Raw genomic sequence first — 24,613 nt, forward strand, 5'->3', positions numbered from 1 at the left:
ATGTTCATTATGCGTTCAGTCGCCCGGTTCGTGCCGGGTTTAAGGTTAATTGACACACCACATAGTACAAAAACACGGCGGGAAAACCAATGGGTATGCCATTATAAGTATAGACACATTGTCGGGTGTACGCCTACACCCGCGTGTCGAGGTCGTGGCCATTTCGTAAAATGATGCCAAGGATATCCGGGACATGGTCATTAAACTCCCAAAGGCGTAAAACAAACAAAACCAATTTTCAAGCGGGTCACATTGATAATACCCAACTACTAATGAGTTAGGGTCAATTGCTCGACCAAGCGGTATTTTATATACCGTACCCCAAGCCCGTATAAGGGAAAATAAGTTAAAAGTATTTACCAGAGCAAGTATTAACCACAACAAGCAATGCAAGTATCTTTTACCGGTCTCCTATTCTAGAACGAAGGTTTATAATAACCTATTAGAATCCTAACGGGTCTTTAATTTAGCCTAAGCTTAGACCGGTTAGTTTCAAAGGATAATTACGGTTTAATCGCATGAAAGGCGAAAATCAGGAATGGAATGTGGTTTGGACCCAACAAGTTTGGAGACTTGTACATTATGGGTAAACTACACACATTCTGGATTTTGAGGTAAAAACGACAAGGTTGGACCCGTTTCGGCTAATTTATGTAAACTAGTTACATAAACCGGACCGAACGCGTAAATGGCGTAACGGGTAACCGTATGAGTCTTACCCAGGTTTCCTAAGTCAATATGCTCTAAAGAGGTTGTGGTACCAGTAGGATACCTTCCATTATGCCTATAACGAGTTTAATCCCAATATACGCCCCGTAGGGGTATTTTGGTCATTTTAAGGATTATAAAAGAGATTTCCGGGTTCTACAGGAAATCTGAGTTTTCCGAACAGGTTATAAAGTTCAAAATGCTCTATTATTTATTTAAAATCAGTAGCAACTGGATTCTGGTCAAAATACCATGTAGAACTCATTTTATGTTCGAAAAGGTTATATTCGGTATTTACCGAATCAATGCCATAACCGCAGGTTATGCGCAAGTTAAAAATAATTAAAAATATTTAAAAATCCCAAAATATTATTTTACATTAGGGTGTAAAAGGTTTAGTGTCGAAATTTGGGTTTAGATAGGCTTTATGCTAAATGCGCCGTTTAATCATTAAAGTTTTCTTAATTGCGCTATTTAGCATCACTCCTATTCTAGACCTCGGATTGCCATGAAATTTTAGGGACATGTTTAGAAATCAGTAACTAAGGTTATTGTTCTTTCACATATCCAAAATTCTCGTTTTAAGGTAAAAATGGCATTATGGTCAATACTTAAGCATATAACGGAAATGTGCAAACGACTCGGACAAACAACGGACCAGCCATAGAGGGTTATATCATCATGTAACCTGGTCCTAAGAGAGTCCTAAGGCATATCTAAAACATACCAAATCGGGTCAGAACTGAAGTCAAAGCAAAAGTCAAAGTTTTGCGACTTTCGGCTCCGAAGCGGGTCAAAACAGTAAATGGTCGGATCAAACATGCTTAGACCAGTTATAATACTTATTATCAAGTTATATGAGTGATTAATCAGGTTACATGCCATCTACATTGTTAATTATGCATTAAATCGAAAATTAGCATTCTGTTGACTTTTTCTAAGCAACTTTGACCCGTCATTTGGACTAGTTAGAGTGGGAATCAGAGGGTGCCCTTTTAGGGGTTTAATGCCCACATAATTACCAACATATAACTACCTTTGATTCGACTAATCACTGGACCATTTGTGATTAATGGTTAAGTCAATCATTAATTACGACGGATTGACTTTTAAGCAATAACTAAGTAAAAACTCAACTAAGAAGGGTGGAACACACTTATTGAAGTCCTAAGCACGACCAGAGATGAGTAAAGAGGATTCTTGAGCTCCAGAAATGATCAAGAATGCAGATTGAAGGTGTGAAGAACTTGTTGCAACTTAGTGGCCATTCATAGTGAATTTGGATGCATTAGATCATGACAACAACGTCTACAAGAGTTCCTAGATCACCAACAAGTGTCCCTGAGTGCTAGGGGTCGTTTAGGGGGCACCCATGCTGCTCATAATGGCTCCTTAGTTGGTTAAAACAGCAAACAGTGCTTCTGTCCGCATTTTCTGTATCTAGGAGGCTGACGCGGCCCGCGTCAATGGTCCTTCAACTCTTACGCGGCCCGCTTGAATCTTCCTGTCAGAGCCCATATCTTCTACTGTCAGCGCGGCCCGCGTAAAGCCCTTTGCAACCTTTACGCGGCCCGCCTGAGACCTGCTGTAAGATTTTCAAATCTTTTTCAATTATTACCGTCGGCTCTTGGCGTTTCGAAGGGGTAACTTTGCGTTTTGGGCCTTTCTTATTTACGAATAAGGGCCTCGGGACTTTTACCCAACATTTTAATCCTCGGTTAGTTTATAATTACCCGAAAAGTCGTAACTTTCAATGTTTGACGCTTTTAACCCTTCTTAAACGAACTTGGCCATAACCTTCTCATATTGTAACGGAACGTGATGAAATGTATATCGCGCATTCTAGTGAGTATAATTTACCATTACAAAGCCTCGGGTATGCCAAAGGATCACTCAGAGGTATAACTTAAACATGTTGACACATTTGGCCCCTGCAGTTTGTAATTCCTCACTTTCTTCCACATTCCGCTCCGCATGATCCATGATTCATTCGTTTGAAGGTACGAACATCACGTAGGGTTACTGTAAAGTATATTTATCCCTTGTTGACATTCTGAACCCTTAAATTCACATACTTTCTATGTTTGTCAACTTTAGTCCCTCTTTAGTATTTATTACCACGTGTAAACCTATGACACGTGTCAATACATTATAGGACGCAAATTTTCGAGGTGTTACATAAGGTGATGTATAGAGAGGACCTTTGTTGTGCCTATAGGTGTCGTCCCTATAGAGCTTTTTTCTTGTAGTGGCATGCGGGAACTACTCACCGCAATTCCATCACCACGCGCGGCAAACAGTGGCGGCGGCGGTGTTCCCCGTGTTTGAAACGGTAGTAAAAATAAGCAAATAAAACGGTTAAGTAATTATTATGTATATAGTTAAAAGATAGCTTTAACAATAATAGGTAAAAATAAAAAAAATTAAATTTCTTGCATGGTGTAATGAAGAGCTAATATAGACCGCAAACTTTAGCTTAAACAGCATTGTCGCGAGGACGCGGTGAGAGTTCAATTGGTATCGCACATTATGATAAAGGATAAATAAAACAAAAAAAGTCGTAACATTAACCAAAATAATATCTACACGTGTTCAGTTCGTTGTAGTTGTGGTTCGACTCTAAACATCGAAACTAACGATGCAAAAGTACGTCCTAATTTAAACAATCATAATTGTATATCGTACCAACCACACAAAAAATTTACGTCAAAAATGTCAATAAAAATAATTATGTTATTAACTACATGTCGAAATACGAACATTTTAACACTAAAAATAATAAAACAATAAAAAAATAATATATGGATAATAAAACAATAACAAAATAATGTATGTATAATAACATAATATATGTTTAATTAAACAATAACAAAATAATATCTACGTAATAAAACAGTAACAAAATCAACCAATCAAATTGTTCACAATTTGTAATGTTAGTATAGGAATGTAATAACTTTATTGAGTGTGCGATTTAGTTGCGCTAGTAAATGGTTGTTGAGATCAATTAACATTAACGCTAAAGGGTATGGGGAACATGATTTGGGTCATTAATGGCACATAGGATCATTATTGGATTGCTATACCATCCCCTTGCATCATCCACCATGGTTGGCATGGATTAAACCATGGGAACCATGAGCTTCCTTTCCTTTATTAATGTTTCATTTTCCTTTTCACAAAAATAAATTAAAATAAGAAAATAGTGGTTTGGGTCATGACCACACCCTTAGGGTAGTGATTTTGGATGATGGATTAGAAGTGAGTGACATGGCGCTGATGTGGATGATCATGATAATCATTAGGGACATGACCACACCCTATAGCCTAAGACTACTAAAAACAACCCATTTTCTGACCACGGTTTTGCTGGCAAGTTAGATAGAAAATGGTGTTTTCAACAATTTTTCGGCTAAAGGTTATTTGTCAGAAAAATGTTGGTTTGGAACTTTTTCAACAATTATTCCACAAACTTCCGACAAAATCTAGGTTAAGTTTTCCGACTACTTTTTCAACATTTATTTGTTTTTTTCTTTTAATTTTTTGTAATATGACCAGTACTTTTATTTCTATTTTTTAATATGTGACTATTTACTGACCAGTACTTTTATTTCTATTTTTTTTATTTACAAACCATTTTCCAACCAAAGCTTTATTTTTTTATTATAACCAATTCTCCAACCATCTTCTGGCCAAATCGTTTATGATCCAAGCTTAAAATATCAGAATTTATCATTCATGTCTGATGTAAGTAAATAAACCATGAAATTATATATTGGGCCGTATGATCATATATGTATAATCAAGGGGTAGATATTACCATGACTATATGAGCTGATGGTCACAAAGTTTTTGTTGGGCTTGTACGCCCGGTCCTAGTTATTAGGCCCATTTAGTTAATTTGTTGACTAAAGAGTTAACATTAATCTTGTTCTATATATACACATGATGGAATTGTAATTTTAGAGAATTTAATAAAAGTTATACCTAGTTGCGACACGTGGATGTAATCACCTTAACAAAAACATGTAAATTTTCGTGTTCTTTATTTTCTTCTAGTGTGAATGTGTGTTTTTTGGCTTCCGATTGAGGCTACCGTGGTATCAGAGCTCCTGGTTTGATTAAACATATGGTTCAATCGTATCAGAAGGATAGAGCTGAATGAGAGGACAAGATCTGCTACTGCTATTGCCGCCACCGCCAGAGGTATGAATCGTACCAGATTTTTGAGTACGACCTATACTGGTTTAGGGTTTGAGCCGTCGGCTTTATTGTTGTTGTTCTAGTGGTTTTGGGTATTTTTACGATTAGGGTTTTGGTTTTTGAACCCTGGTTTTGGAAATGACTCGAAAGAACTTGGTACATGGAATTCTTCGAATAATTCATGCTAGTCAAATCTATGACACATGCTTATTAGGAAATCATGGTAGGACACCATTTCCAAATCAGGCGAAATTCAGATCTTTAAAAACCTCTGGATTTAGTCTATGGAAATGTCTATGGTCCTATATCCCTCCACCAAGACATGCTGAGAAGTACATATTCTTACTTGTAGACGATTGCAATCGCTACATGTGGGCATATCTACTAACTTCCAAGGATCAAACATTTGAAACTTCTTAGGAGTTTAAAGAAAAGGTGGAGACAAAAACACGAACCAATTAAAAGATGCTAAGGACAGATAGGGGAGGAGAATTCTCATCGGTTGAAGTCAACGAGTACTGCAAAGATAACGACATAGCAAGACAGCTTATAGCGCTATATTCCACAAAGCAAATGGAGTAGTAGAAAGAAGAATCATGACGATATTATCCACTACTCGCAGTATGTTAAAGGCAATGAACATGCCACATCATTTTTTGGGTGAAATGATATGACATGCAATATACGTGCAAAACAGGGTTCCAACAAAAGCCTTAGTGAACAAGACCCCATATAATGCATTGAAAGGAAGAAAGCAAATATTAGAACATTTAAAGGTTTTTGGTTGCACTGCATATGCAAAGGTATTACCACATCAATAAAAGAAGTTAAATAATAGAAGCATGCCTATGGTGTATTTTGGAATTAAAGAAGGATCAAAAGTATTTAGATTACATGACCCGACAAAGAAAAAGATATGTGTGAGTAGAGATGTAAAGTTGATAGAAGGTCAACCATGGAACTAGAATACCTACAAGGAAGGGGTAGAATCAGGAAATCCTGAATTGACAAACTTTGTCATTCAATAAAATGATGCCCCAACAAAGATAAAAGAAGATGCACCAAGCAGTCCTGGTAATAGTGGGCCAGACCATGATGATTCAGGAGTGGATCTGTCGGAAAATAATCCAGACTCCTACATAACCCCCAGACTCCTACATAACCCCGCCAGCACACTCTTACAATCCGAACTCATCATGAAGATCTAGCAGTTTATCAATAAGTAGAGGTCCATCTACCTCTGAAAATACAATCAGGAGTATTAGTGACACTCTAGTAAGACTAAGAAGTCTTGACAAATTATATGATGAGACGGAGGAAATTCAAGTAGATCCACATGAATTACTACTAAGGATCCATTGATAGCAAATGGAATAAAGCAACGAAGGTTAAGTTAGATTCAATAAACAAGTATAACACTTGGAGATTGATAGAACTGCCAAGAGATCGCAAGGCAGTAGAATTAAATTTGGTATTCAAGACTAAGAAAGATGCAAACGGAAAAGTTGTTAGACAAGTAAGACTGGTAGCAAAAGGTTACGTCCAACAACATGGGATAGATTTTGTTGAAGTATTTGCACCAGTGGCATGTATCAAGACAATTCCTAATTTGGCTTTAGCAACATATCAAGGTTGGGAGGTACAACATTTAGATGTTAAGTCTGCATTATTACACGGAGATCTCAAGGAAGAGATCTGTGTCTCACAACCAAAAGGATTCGTAAAGCAAGGAGATGAAGGAATTGTTCACAAACTATGGATTGAGACACGCAGCACGTGCTTAGAACACGAAGTTAGATCAAACACTAAAGTCACTTAACTTCATAAAGTGCACTTTAAAACAAGCAATCAAGACACAAGTAAGACTTCTACACTAATTCTCGAAGTCTACGTTGATGATTTGATAGTCACTGGAACTTCAAGGAAGGAGATAGATGTTTTCAAGTATCAGATGGAGAAGAAGTTTAAAATGAGCGATCTAGATTTGCTCGCATATTACCTTAGAATAGAAGTTACTCAAGCAGGGGGTGAGATAGCTATAAAGCAAACAAGGTATAAACAAGATACTCAAGGACGTTGATATGTTAACCTGCAACAAAACAAAGAATCTTATGAATCCAGGAACAAAGTTAACAAAGGCTGAAGAAGGAGATCTAGTAGATGCAACACATTATAGAAGCTAGATTGGTTCACTTAGGTACTTATTGCGTATAAGGCCAGAACTATGTTACTCAGTCAGTCTGCTCAGTAGATTCATTGAAGAAGCAAAGGAGCATCACCTGAAGGAAGTCAAGTAAGTACTACATTACATAAAAGGAACTAAGGAGCATGGAATCATTTACAAAAAGCAAGTAGGATGTAAGATCATAGGTTATATTGATAACAGTTATGGAGTTAACACAGACCAAGGAAAAAGGTACAACTGGTCTAGTATACTACTTTGGAGAATCACCTATAACCTGGTGGACACAAAAGAAAAAGACAATGGCACTGACGTCATGTGAATCAGAATTCATGGTGGCCATTGTGGTAGCATGCCAAGCACTATGGCTTAAAAGGTTGTTAAGTGAAGTTACAGGCTATAAAGAAGAGAAGATAACACTAAGGGTGGATAGCACTCATGAAGAATCCAATTTTCATGGAAGAAGCAAGCACATAGACACACGCTATCATTTCATAAGAGAGAACACATCAGTGGAGAACTACGACAGATATGCATATTAACAAAGGTAGCAAGAGTCAAATTTGCTACAATGCGAGAACTGCTTGGAGTTCAAGGCCTGCAACAACTCAAGGATGTCCGTGATTAGGGTGAATGAAGAACCAATCCATACACATCCTAAGTATGAGGGTTATTCCGCAATTAGTTGATAGAGTAGTTTGTTTTGTAAATAGATTAGTAAACAAGTGAGAGGACTGGAAGCAATCAAATTGTAGTTTATAACCTACAACTAAGAGAAGCGACGCCTCCCTTGGAGAAGCGACGCCTCCCTTGAAGACGCGCCTTTTGGAATCGGCGGCAACATCATAGAAGCACCATACACGACTTTTCAAAGAGCAGATGTGTCCTTTATTTCGCACCTATTGGATTAGAATATATAGGGTATAGATTTCTCATGTTCTAGAAATCAAAGATTAAGTTATAGGCACCATTGTAGTCATATCCTAATTAATTCGTAAAAGTCAACTACATGTTGGCCAATTTGTCTTACTTTTTAAACAAGGAATTTCAACAAAAGCAGCAAATTTGATTTTTTTTTCTCTTTAGAAATTTATACCATTAAAAACCCAAATGAAAAGATTTGAAAAGTCTCAAAGTTGAAACTACATTACGTAACGCAAATGTACAACCCATACTATATTTATATCCCACATACTCTAGTTCTTGATCAATGCACAAGTAAGAATGTCAACTATCTGTGAAGGTAAATCCAGTTTCTCTCTTCTGTTTTGGTTAAGTTAGTTCATGTCATTTATACAAAATTTTGTTCGGATAATTGATACAGGAAAGAGTTCATGGCCGGAGCTTGTTGGGGCAAGAGGAGATGCGGCGGCAGCAACGATTGAGAGAGAGAATCCACGGGTTGATGCTATTGTGATACGGGAAGGATCTTTCGTTACAGCTGATTTCCGATGCGACCGTGTGCGGGTGTGGGTGAACTCTAATAGGGTGGTCGTTCGCCCTCCTGTCATTGGCTGAGCTCAGTGACTTACTAACAGCAACTCACCGTATTAAAATGTCATATATAAATAAACAAAGAAGTTTTATATATACCTCTTAAAATTTACTCTACTCTAGAGTTGCTTAAGATATGTCGTGTTATTGTGGACGTAAGAAGTGTATGATGTATGCATGCATTAATAAATAAAACATGTGATATATGTATTACAAGTTCCGTGTTAATTACGATATATATTTTGAATAGGAAATTTAGTCAATTGAGTGGAGCTTCTATCAAAGAAAATTGAAACCAATACAAAGAGCTCGTTCAAGTGATGAGTTTACTAAGTAGGGTGCTCATTAAATTGTATGCGTTCCGTTTTGTTGCAAATGAGTAGAACTTTTAGCATGCAAGTTGCTACTCAATCTCAAGCTCGTTCAAGTCGTGAACTAAACCTTTAATATAATAAAACGTCACTTGAGTAAGAATTTACTCTACTCAAGAGTTGCTTATGATATGTCGTTTTATTTTGTGTGTAAGAAATGTATGATGAGTGCATAGTGCATGCATTAATAAATAAAACGTGTATTATAAAGAGTTTAAGAAATATTAAATGGAAATCAAAACAAATAGCTCAAGTAATATTAATTAGGGTGCTCATTAAAATGTATGTTTTAAGTTTTGGTGCAAATGAGTAGAACTTTTAGCATGCAACTCAACCTCAAGCTCCTTCAAATCATGAGTTTATTGAAGCAAATTATCTATATTGATATATTAAAATACATCTTTTTAAGATAAAAATGTAACTTCCACGCGATATTAATACGTGATTTGGAAACAATGTTAAAACGCAAGATATTGAGATGATATGATATATTGAGTTATAAAGTGAAAGCTTGAAATTTAATACGCAGATATTAAGACATATTATGGGGTGTGTAACATGTGCAATTCAATATATATATATATATATATATAGTCAGGATTTAAAGAGAACGGTGAAAAGTGTGAGAACGGTGAGAACAATTTTGGAGTTGACATGTGACATTGATTCTAAATTACACTAAGGGGTAATATTGTCAAAAACTCATACACCTGAACTGGGTGTTCAAATAAAACGCCATAAAAACACCAAATTCAGAAAAAAACGCCATGAAAAAACCAATTAAAACGCCATAAAACACTCAGTTCAGAAAAACGCGATGAAAAACTCAGTTTAAAACGCCATAAAACACCCAGTTCATAAAAACGCCATGAAAATACCTAGTTAAAACGCCATAAAAACACATACTTCAGAAAAATGCCATAAAAATAACTAGTCTAAAACGTCATCAAACACCCAGTTCAGAAAAACGCCATAAAACCCATTTCATTTTTTTCGAAAAGTATATATCAATAGTATACTCGTTGAAAAGATTAAAAAAACGCTAAGTTTTATGGTGTAATTTTTTAAGAAAAATAATCACATATAAAAAAGTTATTGGCGTTTAAATATGATGGGGGAAAATGGCATGTGATTAGCATGTACACCCTTGTTTGAATCTTCCAATTTTACCCCTCCTAGTATTTATAAGGTTCCCATTATTTATAAAAATGCCACCGCATCATCTTAGCCACAAATCATAAAGATCCTATGGCTGAAAATCGTTCTCACACTTCAAATCGTTCTCTCATGATCTTATTCCTATATATATATATATATATATATAGGGGAAGTTCAAATGAAAACCACTATTTATTGTGAAAACTCGAAAACTAATTAAAAAAGCCAAAAAAACATAAATTTTTTTTTTGCATAATAATTTTCGCGGGTTTTTTTATATAAAAAAAATTTCAAAAAAAAAATTAAAAAAAAAAATTGTGTAGTGCACATGTGTAATACTACACATGTATTATTACACATGTGTACTACAAAAAAAATTTGTTTTTTTTTTGAAAAAAAGTTTTTTTTCATATATAAAACCAGCGATTTTTATAAAAAAAATAGAAAAAAAAATTTGTGTGTGTTTTTAGGCTTTTTTTAGTTAGTTTTCGGGTTTTCACAATAAAAGTGGTTTTCATTTGAACCATCCCCTATATATATATATATATATATATATATATATATATATATATATATATATAGAAAGTATAATGTACTTTAGGGCTTAACCTACATTAACATACATGACAAAAAATATAACGTGCGTTATTATCATAGAACGTGCGTGATTATAGTCCCATGCGTGATTATGTGGTCCCATGTGGTCTCATGCGTGATTATACCCCTGATCCAACGGTTACCATTGTCTCCTACGTGATGTATGATAAAGCTTTTTGTATGTTAACCTTACTCTATATATATATATATATATATATATATATATATATATATATATATATATATATATAGAGGTAAAGAGTATGGTACAAATATGGTTATCCTACATTATGTACGCTATATTATGAGCCGTACACGTGTCCTGATTGAGTTCGGTTTAAGAAGGTTAAATCAGACAATTAACCTATTCATCAGAGGGCAAATTCGTCTCTTCATTCATTCAGCGAGAAGTTCGTTACACTGATATCCCGGTAATTATTATTCAAATCAGTTTCAATTTGTCTATTTTCGATGGATCCACAGAGTAGCACTGGACGAACAGAAGATGATTTTGAAGGAAATCGACCGATTGGTGATCATGCTCAATTATCTGCATATCAAAGAGTTTCAGTTGATGATGTTTTAAATCCGAGACCTGCAAATCCAATTCCAATTCCAGTTTCAAGTTCAAGTGCTGCAAACGAGATTTCTATTGGTAATTATGTTAATTCAGATATCTAAATTTGTTCGTATAATTGTTTTTTGTTTAAGCGTAGCATTGTTGTAGCTGTTTGTGGTTTGAATGTTGATGATACTTATGTATTATTTTGAGAAGCAGCATGTATAACTTCGCATGTTTTTACTCATTACAATTCGCATTTGGTTTTGTTTTTTTTTTTTTTTGTAGTTGCGCATTTGATTACATAATAAATCGCATATGTAATTCAGATTAATCAATATCATCATTTCGCATGTATTTATCAGACGATTCGCATGTGGTTGTATGACTTTTTATGTTTTTTATTTTGATTCATGTAGATGAAAGGGTTTACACTCCGGAGGTTCAGACATCAGCTACACCTGTTGTTGGGATGCAATTTATCTCCATTGAACAAGCATATGCGTTTTATCAATCATATGCTAAGTTAGCTGGTTTTTCTATTCGGAAAGGTGGCGAAGTATACAGTGGTGGTATAATCAAAACTAAGTATTTTGTTTGTTCTAAAGAGGGACATAAGCCTGTGTGTATTGATGATAATTCCAAGTCAAAAAAGCAATTCAAAACCAGGAACAGGGGGACTATTAGGACCAGATGCAAAGCTCAACTTGTGATTTGCACTGTTGATGGTAGATTATATACAGTCAAGAGATTTGTTGATGGTCATAACCATAAGTTTGTTTGTCAAAATGACATTCACATGCTCCCAGCTTACAGACAATTGTCAGATGTCCAGGAGGAGATGGTTTGGGAACTTGGCACTTTAAACCTTGGTCCTGTCAAAGCTTTCCATATAATGAGGAAACGTTATGGTGGTTTCGAGAACGTTGGTGCCACGGTTGATGATTGCAAAAATTTTAGAAAGCGAATAAACAGCTATATAGGAGAGTATGACGCTGACATGGTGATTAATAGGATGACTGACAAAAAACAGTATTTAGCTGATTATTTGTTTGAATACTCTGTTGATGATGGCAAACGGTTAACTGGGTTGTTCTGGGCTGATGGTTTATGCAAGCTTAACTATATGGAATTTGGCGATGTGATATCGTTCGATGCAACCTTCAAGACAAACAGGTAACTGTTTCAAAGACAAACATGTTTTGTTACTGATTTTTCGCATGTTTTTGTCTGTTAATGAGTGTTCAATATCGCAAGTGTAGACAATAGAGTGGTGTTGAATATATCGCATGCTTTTCCTTCTGGTTTCGCATTTGATTTTTATTAATTCACATGTAATAAATGTGATTTCGCATTTGTTGTCCAGGTACAAGATGGTGTTTGTCCCGTTCACAGGCATTGACAACCACTGTCGGAATGTAACACTCTCAGCTGGGTTGTTGGCATCAGAGAGTATTGAATCATATAAATGGCTTCTAAATTCATTTTTAAAGTCATTTGGTCGACAGCCTAATGTTGTAGTGACGGATCAAGACCCTGCTATGAAACAGGCTATTGAGGAGGTTTTCCCTATTAGCAGACACAGATTGTGTATGTGGCACATAATGAAAAAAGTGGCAGATAAGGTAGAGCATGCAACATTTTTTGGTGTTTTTGTTGGTGTTATTTTTAATTATTATAGCTTTTTTGTAATAGACTGATTTAAAATGCATTTATTTGTTAAAGGTTGGGCATGAGTTGTGCAATAATGATGAGTTTAAAAGGAGGATGTGCGACATTGTTTGGACTGATTCGATTGAGCCCGAAGAATTCGAGAGGCAGTGGAAGTTGGTGATGATTGAGTTTGGTCTCACTGAAAACAAATGGATTGATGATATGTTTGGGATGAGATCCATGTGGATTCCGGCTTTTTACCGGCATGAGCCAATGTCAGGTCTTATGAGAACAACTTCAAGATCAGAGAGTGAGAACCATTTTTTTTGTCAGGTTGCTAATTCACAACTCACACTTGTAGAGTTTATGAATCATTTTGATGGGGCAATGGATGTTCAAAGGTTCAATCATAGGAAAAATGATCATATTTCAAGATATACTGAGCCAGCTGATTGGAGTCAAACTACATTGGAAAAAGATGCTGCTAAGATCTACACCAGGTCTATATTTTTTGATCAGCAATTAGAGATACATGGAACAATTTCCGAATGTTTGCCGATGGACACCAAAGTTGAAGGTCCACGTATCAGAATATTGTTGAAGGATTTTAAAGCACGTGGAGATGGTTTATTGGAGGTATTTTTCATGTTTTTTTTAGATATGCGAATCCGTTACATTACATATGCGATTTTAGTTTATTTATTTTACATTATTTTTTTTAGAAATGCGAAATTGTTATGTTCCACATGCGATATTAATTTGACTCACTTACATGATTGTTAAACATGCGATATTGTTATGTTTATACATGTGATTTTAAACCTTATTATTATTTTTTTTTTGGTTATTTGCTAGGTGTGGTTCAAGAATCTCGAGAATGATGTAACTGCACAGTGTAGCTGTTTGCGTTTTGAGCAGTATGGGCTGCTATGCAAACACATATATTTTCTTTTCAAGATGTTTGGTGTTAAAGAAATACCAAGCAAATATGTTACGAAGAGATGGACGAAGGATGTTGTGCCGAATGAGTTAAATGTTAAGTACAATCTAAATGTGGGGGGCAAGGATGTGCATCAGAGGGCTAAACGGATTGCTCGTGAAATCATCCACACAGGGGAGTATTTGGTTAGTAATTTGATTTCCGACTTTGAGCAACTTGTCTTAGTGAGGGATCAAATGATGCAGCTTAAAGAGAGAGTTGATCAGAGTCGCATAACCAAGCAACTTGATCCAAAATTTGACCGATTTTCAAAGTTGATTGGTTATCAACAGCCAGTGACTAATGCTCCCCCTACTGTTCGTGTGCCTGCTGGTATAAGAAACAAAGGCCGCGGCTCGCATAGAAGGATTAAATCTAAGAAGGAACAAATGATCAGCCGCAAAGGGAAAAGGTCAAGGACATGTAGCGTATGCAATGAAAAAGGTCATGACATTCAGACTTGCGGCGAGCTTAAAGCCAAACAACAAGGTAAACAGGGAAAAAAGAAGATGAAGGGTGTCCAGATTGAAGATGGTGTGAGAGACAAAGACAATGAGGGTGAAGACGACGAAGAGGAAGATGACTTTGAAGATTACATCAGTGATGATGGATCTGAAGAAGAAGAAGATCAGTGGGAAGAGGTGTCTGGAGATGAAGATGACGAGGATGAGTAATGTCTTTTTAAATGTAAATGCGAATTTATAAGAAACACATGCGATTTTATATTCATTTATGTATATCATTTTTCACATGCGATTTTAGTATTATAAACATGAGATTTTTATATGCATCAGTTTAATTTTAGTTTATATGATTTTTCAAATGTGATTTCTCCTTTAATACATGCGATGTTGAGTTATCTTGTTTTTTTTTATGTTATAGTGGCAAAGATCCCTAATTCATTCATGCGATTTTTAAATTAGATTAAAGCATAATATTTGTTCAAAACATATATCCAAAATACAAAATATTGGTTAGGGTAGGGTTCCAGCGTGAACAACCTCCCAAGAGTGAACTGCGTGAACAGATCTGGACCCTTGATTTCCTTTTTAGTTGTTAAGGGTATGATTGTAATTATATAAAAAATAGATTTAAATCATTATTTTAATAATTGAATTAAGTTACATCTTTCCTATTTTAAATTCATTATCCACAATATCTTTTATTTCATTTTTATTTTTCAGATTTCACCACCAGAATTCGGATTATGATTTTTAAGATCCACGTAACCTTCATATTTCAACGGTATACACATGTGTACTTGGATATGAATTGAACAGTACACATGTGTACTCAGCATGGTACACATGTGTAATTAGCTACATAATGCATAGATATAAACAAAACCTGTAAAACTATTTTATATTAAGCAAATAACAAGTTCCATAAATTTTGCCAAACATAAAAAAAAACATACAATTACAAGTTCCAGTTTCGTGAAAACAATAAACGCAACATAATCGGAAAAATAAAAAAGACATAGTCTTTTATAACTATTCGCCGCGTTGTATGCTGAATCATCCTTATCAACCAAGCAAATAAACATACGTGAATCATCCTTATCGACCTCATACGTGAATCATCCTTATCGACCTTCCATCTCCACTTTTCTCGTTTACGACGTCTCCTATAATAACACAAAAAAAAACTCAGCAATTAGTACTTTGCATAATTCACAAGTGTACATCAACAACTTTACACATTCAATACACAAAAAAATATGAGATATCACAAAAAACAGACGCTATACACATGTGTACATCGCATTAAAAACAGAGCAAAATCAGAATACACATGTGTACAGTGCCTTAAAAACAGAGCAAAATCAGAATACACATGTGTACAACGCCTTAAAACCAGAGCAAAATCAGAATACACATGTGTACAACACCTTAAAAACAGAGCACAATCAGAGCCTAATAGTCTGGTTGATAGTCTGGGAACACTGATATGGTGTAGCCAAATTGGTGTAATCTTTTGTGTCCGTATGAAACCTTAACAACTAGCAGCTAAACCTTGAACAAGTAAAATCAAAAGAATGTCGAAAACAAAGAAAGTCCAGGAGAAAACATAGATCAAACTAGAACAACGAGAAATCAACTAACAATTAGGTTAAAATCAGAATGTAAGAAAAAAGAAACGTTTTCTAAAACTAAATAATCCAAAACCACAAGTAATATCATAATAAATCAAATAACATACTGACATACATAATGTCAACCCCTAAAATTGAACACTGAACAGAATCACAAAAAAAAACCCACCAAATCTTTCAAAACCTGTATCCTAAATCTGTAAATCATTGGAAGTCGAAGTAAGAAAGAAAAAACAAACCTCAGAAGTTTGGTAGATGAAGAAATCGATAAAAATCTAAACCTTTATCGCAACAGTCGCAGCCTTTGTCCGCGCGAATCGATACGGGCGATGAATCAGTTTTCTTCGATTCGGATCTGAAACACGATCCGGCGAAGATCAATGTCGGCGTTGAAACAGCGATGTCCCATTTTTTCTTCAATTCGGATCTGAAAAACCATCAAGATGATATGGGAGATGAAACCTTAACAACTAGCAGATGGTGTGGGATTTTCGTTGATGTCGGCTGTGATATGTGAGAGAGAAAGATGTGTGGGATTTTGAAACCTAATTGTAGATATAAACGGGATTTATGCAATCAAGATGATATGGAAATTACATATATACCCTTATTCACTTAATTAAATAGTAACAAATAACCAAATAATTACCAACATGCCATTCACTTAAAATCTCAATATCATAAAAATCAAGGGCCCAGATCAGTTCACGCAGTTCACGCTGGAGAAATTGTTCACGTTTGAACCTAATCCATATTGGTTATTGTCAAATACAGCTACAACCATAAAATAATTTAACAGAAATTTAGTTACTTGAAGCAAAGATTTTGTCACGTTCAGTAGAGCTGAACTCCATCTTCTCCTTCACCGTGTGTAGAGCATCTGTCAGGAAAGAGAAGGCTAAGTCATCAGCTCGAGATTGCTCTTTTATGTGATCCAAAGCTTTGTCCCTGAAGCTTGATGGTGGTTCTTGAAGTAGCTTTTCCCATATTGCTTGATTGTTCTTGATTTGTTCAAGGATTTTGCCCTGCACATCAAGAACCAGATGAGAAGAGTTGACATCAGTGCTTATTTCTGTCAACGTGCGAGTTGACAATAGCTCTTTGATTGCAATGTTTTTGATTTTTTCCATATCTTCAGATGCCATTTTTTGTTTGTGTCTGTGTGTTTTGTGTGTGTTTTATTTTGTATTCTATGTCTTAATATGGAAGGTAGTTATTAAGGTTTTTTATATTAATATAGTAAATCTATATATATATATAAACATGATAAATAAGGGCTTAGGTGTCATGTTGTGAGGGCTTGGAAAATGATGTGGCATCACCATAGGGCTTCTTGAAATTGGTTTTGGCTCCAAAAAATTCCACCTTATTAACTCGGGTTTAGCGGCATCCGACTAACATGATTTCGACCTGATCCATTTAACCCTTCTCTCATACGCTACCCTCAAACCCTAGATTCACATCTACATCATCCTCTTCACCTTCACGCTTCTTTTTCCTCCGATCCTGTGCTTCTCTGTACACAAACCTTAACCACCATGTGAAGTTCATTGCTTCTCAATTTTTAGTATTCTACTTTTTGTTCCACGCTTCCTCATTCCCTTCTTCATACTCTGAAACCCTAGACCCTTCTCCCTCTTTCCCTTTCCTTCCCTCTCTCTCTCTCTCTCTCTCCCTCTCAAAGTATCGTAAAAATGAAGAATTCATCACAGCCGCCCTATTCTTCTCCGTCTTCTTCTTCGATCTTCATCTCCACGTCAACGGTAGAATCTTCTCTTCTTATTTGTTTGTATGTTTTTATTTTCTCATTCAAGTGTCTTCGATCATGTAGTCCTTTCCAGATCTCTCCTGTGAACTCATTAGATCTTGGATTGCATTATCATCGTTTCGTCTCAACCAAGTTCCTTTTGCGATTTCTTTGTTCTTCATCCATGTTTTGAAAACATCTGGTACAAAACATGAGTCTTTTTGTATGAGTTTTGTTACAAAATCTGATGCGTTTTGTTCCATCAGAAACTGATGCCGAATGTAACAATGATATGTCAGGTCATTTGATTCACTTGATTTCGCTGGTGGTTCGATTCCTGATTGATGTGAGTTTTATTCTTGATTTTTTGTTTTTTTGTTTTTTGTATATTGTTATTGCCTTATACCTTAATTTTGAATTAATTTGGTAGAGCATACGATTGAGGGATTCAAGCACAGAAACGACAGAGATGAATACATGTAAGTTTTTAGGGTTTTGATTAGTATGCTATTCTTTACATCATTCTTGGTGTGGTTTTTTTACAGATCTGAAAACTGGGACACAATTCCCTAACCAGCGCCTCCAGCAATGACGTCTAGGGTTCCGAAGAGTTGATCTGGAGCCAATTCAGTTGGCAGGTCTCCATTAGTTTTAACTTTGTGTTTTTTAACATGTTTGGACTTAAATCATTTTTTGCATGGTTATTACATGTTTTCATTTGCAAGAGGATAGTATGAGATTGCTAGATGTCCAAGTGTTCCTGTTGCAAAAGGTAGACCAGAACCACTAAATTTCTATTTAATCCATACAATCTTAATGATTTGTTTCAATCCATATGAACTGGTAAATCTTGAGCCTTGAGTTGTTAGTAATGGTGTGGTGTATACATGTTGCAATTAAAGCTACAAACAATAATAACTTCCTCTAGGTTTTGTGTAGATTTCTCTACATTTCAAACAAATATTAGTAACAATAATTAGATGCCTTGAATGGACGCTATTGCCTGTCATTGTAGACTTTTGTACTTTTATATTTGTTTAGTAACTTCAACGGATAAATTATAAAATATTTTTAGGTTTAACATCTGTGTAGTGAAGTTTCTTTGTTAATGATCTTTTGTAGGATACAAAGGAGAAGCCATGTCATAGACTAGAGATTGTTGAACAATACGGTATGGCACTATTTATCTGATCTAAATAACTGCACTTTTTAATATTGCCTTGGGTTTGCTTTTGTTCTTTTATTTCTAAGTGAATGAATCCTTTGTGACTATACTGGCAGGCGTAAAGCGTTTTGTTATTTCAAAAATTCATGTCATTTTTAATCTTCCAGCCTGATTCGGCCTTGCTTTTGAAGAAGCTTCAGGATAAATACCCGGTTAGTCATTTTCTGTTTTTGTTATGAGCCAAGTTAGTTGAATAAGGGATCGAAATAGGTTTGGATTGGTAGGGTTGAGCTGCAAATTACTTATTTGTAGCATATTTTTGTTATATTATAGGTTGTTAATGTTTATGTTAGCTGGAAGAACTGGCTGAAATGTGTTGGGTTGGGTTGACTAACATGTCAAAATAGGCCTAGGTTGGAAAAACGGGCTGAAGTGAGTCGGGTTGGGTTGGGTTGGATTTTATTGGTCTTATATTGACAACCCCTTTTTTATGTTTTAGATGCGAATTCTTTATATCATGTGCCATGTGTGATTACAATACTTAATTGGGCTTATCTTTGAAAACCCCTATTTTTGATGTTTACTATAGAAATTATAAACCCTAATTGTTAATTGTATATGTTTGTCTTCTTTAGTTCAGCCGGAATTGAAGTGCAGGGTATAGTTTTTTTTTCTTAATTGTTTACCTTGAAAAGTATATTTCGAATGTGTTCAAGAAACATGTTACTTTCGATTTTTTCTTTAAATTCTCATATAATATCTAATTTAGAACTTGGTCTTTTGTCTTCACTAAACTTTTCCTCTTTTTTTATTTGGAATTCTTAATGAATTTGTTTGTTTGAAGCCGTGTACAAAAACTTTTCTTAATGAATCTGTTTATTTGAAAGACCTTTGATTTCTGTTGTTGATGTAATGTTTCAATGGAATACCTTATAAATATATGGTATATGATATCTCTAATTGTTGTGTTTTCCTTATTAGGGTTCAATCTATTTGGCGGTTTATCTATCAACAAAACCTAATGAATATTTTTCTCTGGGCTATTGGCGATCTTCTGTTCTTCATTTAACATCCAGGTCTGAATCAATATTATAATCTCCAACCAATCAATCCTCATCGGATTTTGTCTGCAATCAAGGTCAGTTTGTATATGTTATTCTTCTTTTATTTTAATTTTCCCTCTGTTTCATGGTTTAGTTGTTCATCTATTGGCTGATTAGGTATTTGGTTATCTTATTCTCACTGTGGTTCCAATCAAGAGGTTAGCATACACATTCGGTTTATATATTTGATTTTTTTAGTTTCGTTTTTGTTCATATAATTGTTTAACTAATCGCTTTTTACAACAATCTTCCATTCTATAGGTTATGGATGTTCCTGGTTGTCTCCATATGTGTAATAGACGACGGCTCGAACGATTCTTGAGGTTGAAGACAACAATGGCAGGAGGGACTTTGGCGGCACGATTAGGGTTTTGGGATTTTTGTTCGGGTTTTACGGGTTGGGTTATTCGGGTTTGTGGATGGGAAAACGTGACCTGATAACCGACCCATTTAAAGTTTGGGTCCAATGCTTCTGCCGTTATGTTATGTTTGGAAACATGGTAATAAATATGTTATGGTTTAGTATAACTATATTTATTATAGTTAGGAGATATTTTTTGAATAGTTTTTATTCGTATTTATCAAATACATAAGATCTTACGTTGGTTAGTTACTTATTATATGTATAGGTACTTTCAAATACTTTTTTTGATCGTGGATTTGTTCGAAAATCTTGAAATAGCGTTAGACTCATTGGCGGTTTGTGGGACAATACTCAGATGTGTGTTGATGATATCAATCGGGTTTAATGCTGCCACAAGGTATGTTTCTATCAAAATACATTTGAGTTTGATAATTACTGAAGTTTTTTTAAATGTTTATATTTTTTCAAAAGGCTTGACCAAAAAAAGGTCATTTTTAATTATGTGTCTTAGATTTGTAACCAGTATTCAAGGATCTTGCTTTGTAGCAGTTGAAGTCGTCTTAGGTAGCGAGTAGCGACTTCAACAAGATGCCCAATCGTATGCTATTTTCAGAACTTTCCAGACATAGTAGTGTTTATCTTATATAACTACTAACTTAGAAATGAAAAAAAGACCCATTTAAGCTTTATGTAAATAGCCCTTTTAAAAAAATCTATGATTAATTTACGTTTTGGTAAAAAAATGATGTATGTATGAGAATTTTAGAGTTAGCAACGAACTAGGTGCGGGACATTCAAAATCAGCAGTGTTTGGTGTCGTAATAGTGAATCTTACCTCCTTCATGATATCCTTAATATGTGTTATCATCCTCTATGCTCTAAAACATGTCATAAGCTATGCTTTTACCAACGGCAAAACAATCGCCAATGAAGTCGCATACCTCACACCTTTGTTTTCATGTTGCATCTTTCTTAACGACATTTAACTTGTCCTTTTAGTTACGTATTTTGTTCCATATTTTCAAAGTACCATCACAACAAATTTGTTAAATTGACCAGAAATCAGCTCATTTATGACAGAAGAGTTTGTGATAATTGATTCTCAAATGTGATTTTTATTTGAATATAGCAAGACCCTTGTAACAGGATGTTAATCATGTTAATCATGAAATTAAGCTTTGATAATGCATGTAAGTGTGTTTACTTTTGAAAATTAACATCATGTTTATATAATAATTTGTTTTGAAATCGAAACTGTTGATAGAATAATTAGACCAATTCAAGTTTAAAATGATAATCATTTGTGTTAACTGAATTTTGATTATGCATGTTAGTGTGTTTAATTTGAAGATTAACATTGCGATCTGTTGAACAAAGGGACGGAGTTTGCCGGAGTTGGAACTTGCTAGAGCTAGACGATCGATTTAGCGAGCGGCTACTGTTCGTAACCTTTCTCAGCTTTTGCAAAACGTTGAGGTTTTGTCCGGTGATATCTACCATAACCCCGGCGAGTTTTATCAGTAAGCTTCCATCACTTCTTTTTAACTTTTAGATTTTTGTTTAAATTTTATACTATGTACAACAATTTTTAACAGAGATGAGTTTTGGGGGTTGGGTACCGGTACCGGTACCGTACCATGTATATTCGGTACCGATACCGGTACCCACTTTTCCTGTTTTTTTGGTACAGGTACTGGTATTTACAAGTAAAACACCGGTAAGTACTGTACCCACTTTTTTTGTTTTTGTTACCGGTATTGATTCGGTACTGAACCGTGCTCATCCTTAATTTTTAAAAGAATATCTAACGAAATTCACAATTTTTTAATGGTTATAAAACTTGTAGAAAATGATAATTTTAATGATAATATTCGTAGTAAATTGACTTATTGTCACGTTAATAGTTTTAAGACTCGACTCACGTAAATCGTCGTATTGATCTTTGCCCTATATTTAAAGTTCTTGATCATGAGATTGAGGGTAAAGACGAAAGCTCAAAATATATATGAGGTAAATTGAAAGCTAAGTTTGAGAAATGGGTCAAACGAGTAGTTATTGGTTCTGACCGGATCCAGGATGCATTGACCCGAAACATCCAATGTTCTCACCAAAGGTCTTCAACCTGATCGTTATCTGCAGTTTTGCTCCAAGCTTCACATTTTGACTGCCCCTCACCTTGTGGGGCGTGGGGTGATACCAAATCTTTGTCATCTAAATATTGTTTGAATAAAATGATTTATAAGGTTTCACGCATTAGATTTACCCTTAGGTGAATATCGACCCATTTGACCTGTTTCTCTCTTAATTTATTTTTTATTTGACCCATAGTGATAAGTGATTGCCCACTTCATGACATTCATTTAGTCCAACAAATTGTTGCAAGATCTCTCGATGGGCTTTTAATTGAATATGGTGATGATTCTAAGAAAGCTTTAAATGTTTGCACTTTTACATCTCTTTCCAATGCACTGCAAAGTCTTATGGTTATATTTTTGGATATCTTTGTAGGCAAGGAGTTGTGAAGCAGAGTTGGATGATCAAATCTGTATGTATGGAAAACCGGCATCTACAAAAAGTTGATGATGATAATGATACTAATCTTGGATTCACAAAATAGAATGTCTGCTTAAATAGTTACACGTGCAGCGATTAAAACTCTTGATTTTAAGAGGATTACTGAGATTGCTGGAGTGGTGGTTTCATCAAAGTCTTTGAAAATAATTTCTTTATTAATGTCATTCGTTGCAAATTCAAGTAACAACATATTTTAATATAATTTAAAAAAACACAAATCAATAAAATAACTTGTATGGGTTTAGAAAACATTCTTATATTGAGATCTCATTATCAATTAAAAATGAATTAACTTTACATGAAAACTTTGAATACATATGGAGTCTAAGTTGGGATACTTATGAAACCGAACTAAAAATTTGTGGTGGAAAAGGGAAAGATGATATTTAAGAGGTTCAAAGTGTTATTTATGTATTTTTTTAACAAGCTAATTAGAATAAGAGACTACAAATACCTTGATTTTTTTAATGATTTTTCCCCTTTATTGTTTAGGATTGTTTGTTACTGCCGATGAGATTAATGTGGGCATCTCAGTCAATTAGACTACAAATTAACCATTGAAAGGTAATATTCCTTCGATTAATCGCTAGAATCCGATCTTTCCTCCTTTATTGTTTAGGTTTGTGTATTGATGATTTCCCCTTTTTTACCTTTGTTCAAGTGTGTTTTCTTTTGCTATGTTTTTCAGGTGAGTTAGTTGAATTTGGAAAAAAGGTATACCTTCTTTCGCTATTTTCATGCGTAAGGTGTAAATTGTGACTATAAAATAATAGTAATAGTATTGGGCTGAATGGGTCAAACTTGATACATGGAACAGTTTCTATTGTGGGCAAGATAGGTGGATTCCAGGTCAAAATAAGTTACAGAAATAGGATTGCTAAAAAAACAGTTAGTTAGCAAAAGAGTTATTTTAACTTTAATGCATATAGATTTCTGCTTTGTTTTTATTCAGAAATTTAAAATGTTATTGTTGTATTATAACAATTATAATAATATTTAACATAATATATATTAAGCAAAAAAATTAGATTAGGTGGAAAATTTGGTAGCCTATATCTGTTGTTCCAAAAATTAGTGAAGTTTCAACTTGAAAAAGGATGCAATTTGTTTTTGTTGTTTTACACCAAGTATCAAGCTTAATCATCCTTTGATCGGGTAAGTTTTCAACTTGATCTGTGTTAAGTTTTTGATTCAGCTAAGATTTCGTGTTTTATTATGCAGATACAATGATAGAGATCAAGCAAATTCATGGTTTCGTGGTTTAAAACTGTACTTTTCTCGCTTTGTTGTTTTAAAATTAAGGAATTTGGCTTGAGTTGTAGTCATATAAGTTTAATAAATTTTGGCCTTATTGAGTTTTTACACTATAATTTGTTTAACCAAGTGATATTAAGCCTATAATAATTGATTTTGTTATGTTTCATGTTGACATATATGTGTGTAGACGGTCTGTATGTATATAGTGTGTTCCGCTACTTCATTTGGTTTAATCTTTTTTTTTACTTTTTAAAAAGGTATCTTGCTATTCTTTGTGACCGATTGGGTAATAAAATACCCACTTCAAAATTACAACTTTTAATTTATTTAAAGAACACCTTATTAGTTAAATTGTTATGTAAACCAAATTAATACCTTGCTCATTTCTAAATAAAGTATACATT

At 34.6% G+C, this 24,613-nt stretch overlaps 1 protein-coding gene and 2 long non-coding RNA genes across 3 annotated transcripts; all 3 read left to right on the plus strand.

Moving 5' to 3' along the window:
* The first annotated feature begins 8,207 nt into the window (after positions 1-8,207).
* Positions 8,208-8,815, plus strand: LOC110871018 (glu S.griseus protease inhibitor). The gene is made up of 2 exons (XM_022120017.2): positions 8,208-8,336; positions 8,418-8,815. Exons 1-2 carry the CDS (start codon positions 8,318-8,320, stop codon positions 8,609-8,611), a joined length of 213 nt encoding a protein of 70 aa, XP_021975709.1. The 5' UTR covers positions 8,208-8,317; the 3' UTR covers positions 8,612-8,815.
* An 8,515-nt stretch (positions 8,816-17,330) lies between these two features.
* LOC110937699 lies at positions 17,331-18,078 on the plus strand. Its single transcript, XR_002590967.2, has 3 exons — positions 17,331-17,762; positions 17,831-17,948; positions 18,046-18,078. It is a non-coding gene; the product is annotated as an uncharacterized LOC110937699 (long non-coding RNA).
* Positions 18,079-18,188: 110 nt separating this feature from the next.
* Positions 18,189-24,368, plus strand: LOC110937692. The gene is made up of 11 exons (XR_002590963.2): positions 18,189-18,225; positions 18,292-18,384; positions 18,869-18,917; positions 19,028-19,123; positions 19,893-20,172; positions 20,276-20,514; positions 20,644-20,775; positions 21,756-21,898; positions 22,887-23,516; positions 23,641-23,666; positions 24,174-24,368. It is a non-coding gene; the product is annotated as an uncharacterized LOC110937692 (long non-coding RNA).
* Positions 24,369-24,613: the final 245 nt, after the last annotated feature.

Source organism: Helianthus annuus, chromosome 1 (assembly GCF_002127325.2).
Source record: "Helianthus annuus cultivar XRQ/B chromosome 1, HanXRQr2.0-SUNRISE, whole genome shotgun sequence".
Classification (NCBI taxonomy): domain Eukaryota; kingdom Viridiplantae; phylum Streptophyta; class Magnoliopsida; order Asterales; family Asteraceae; genus Helianthus; species Helianthus annuus.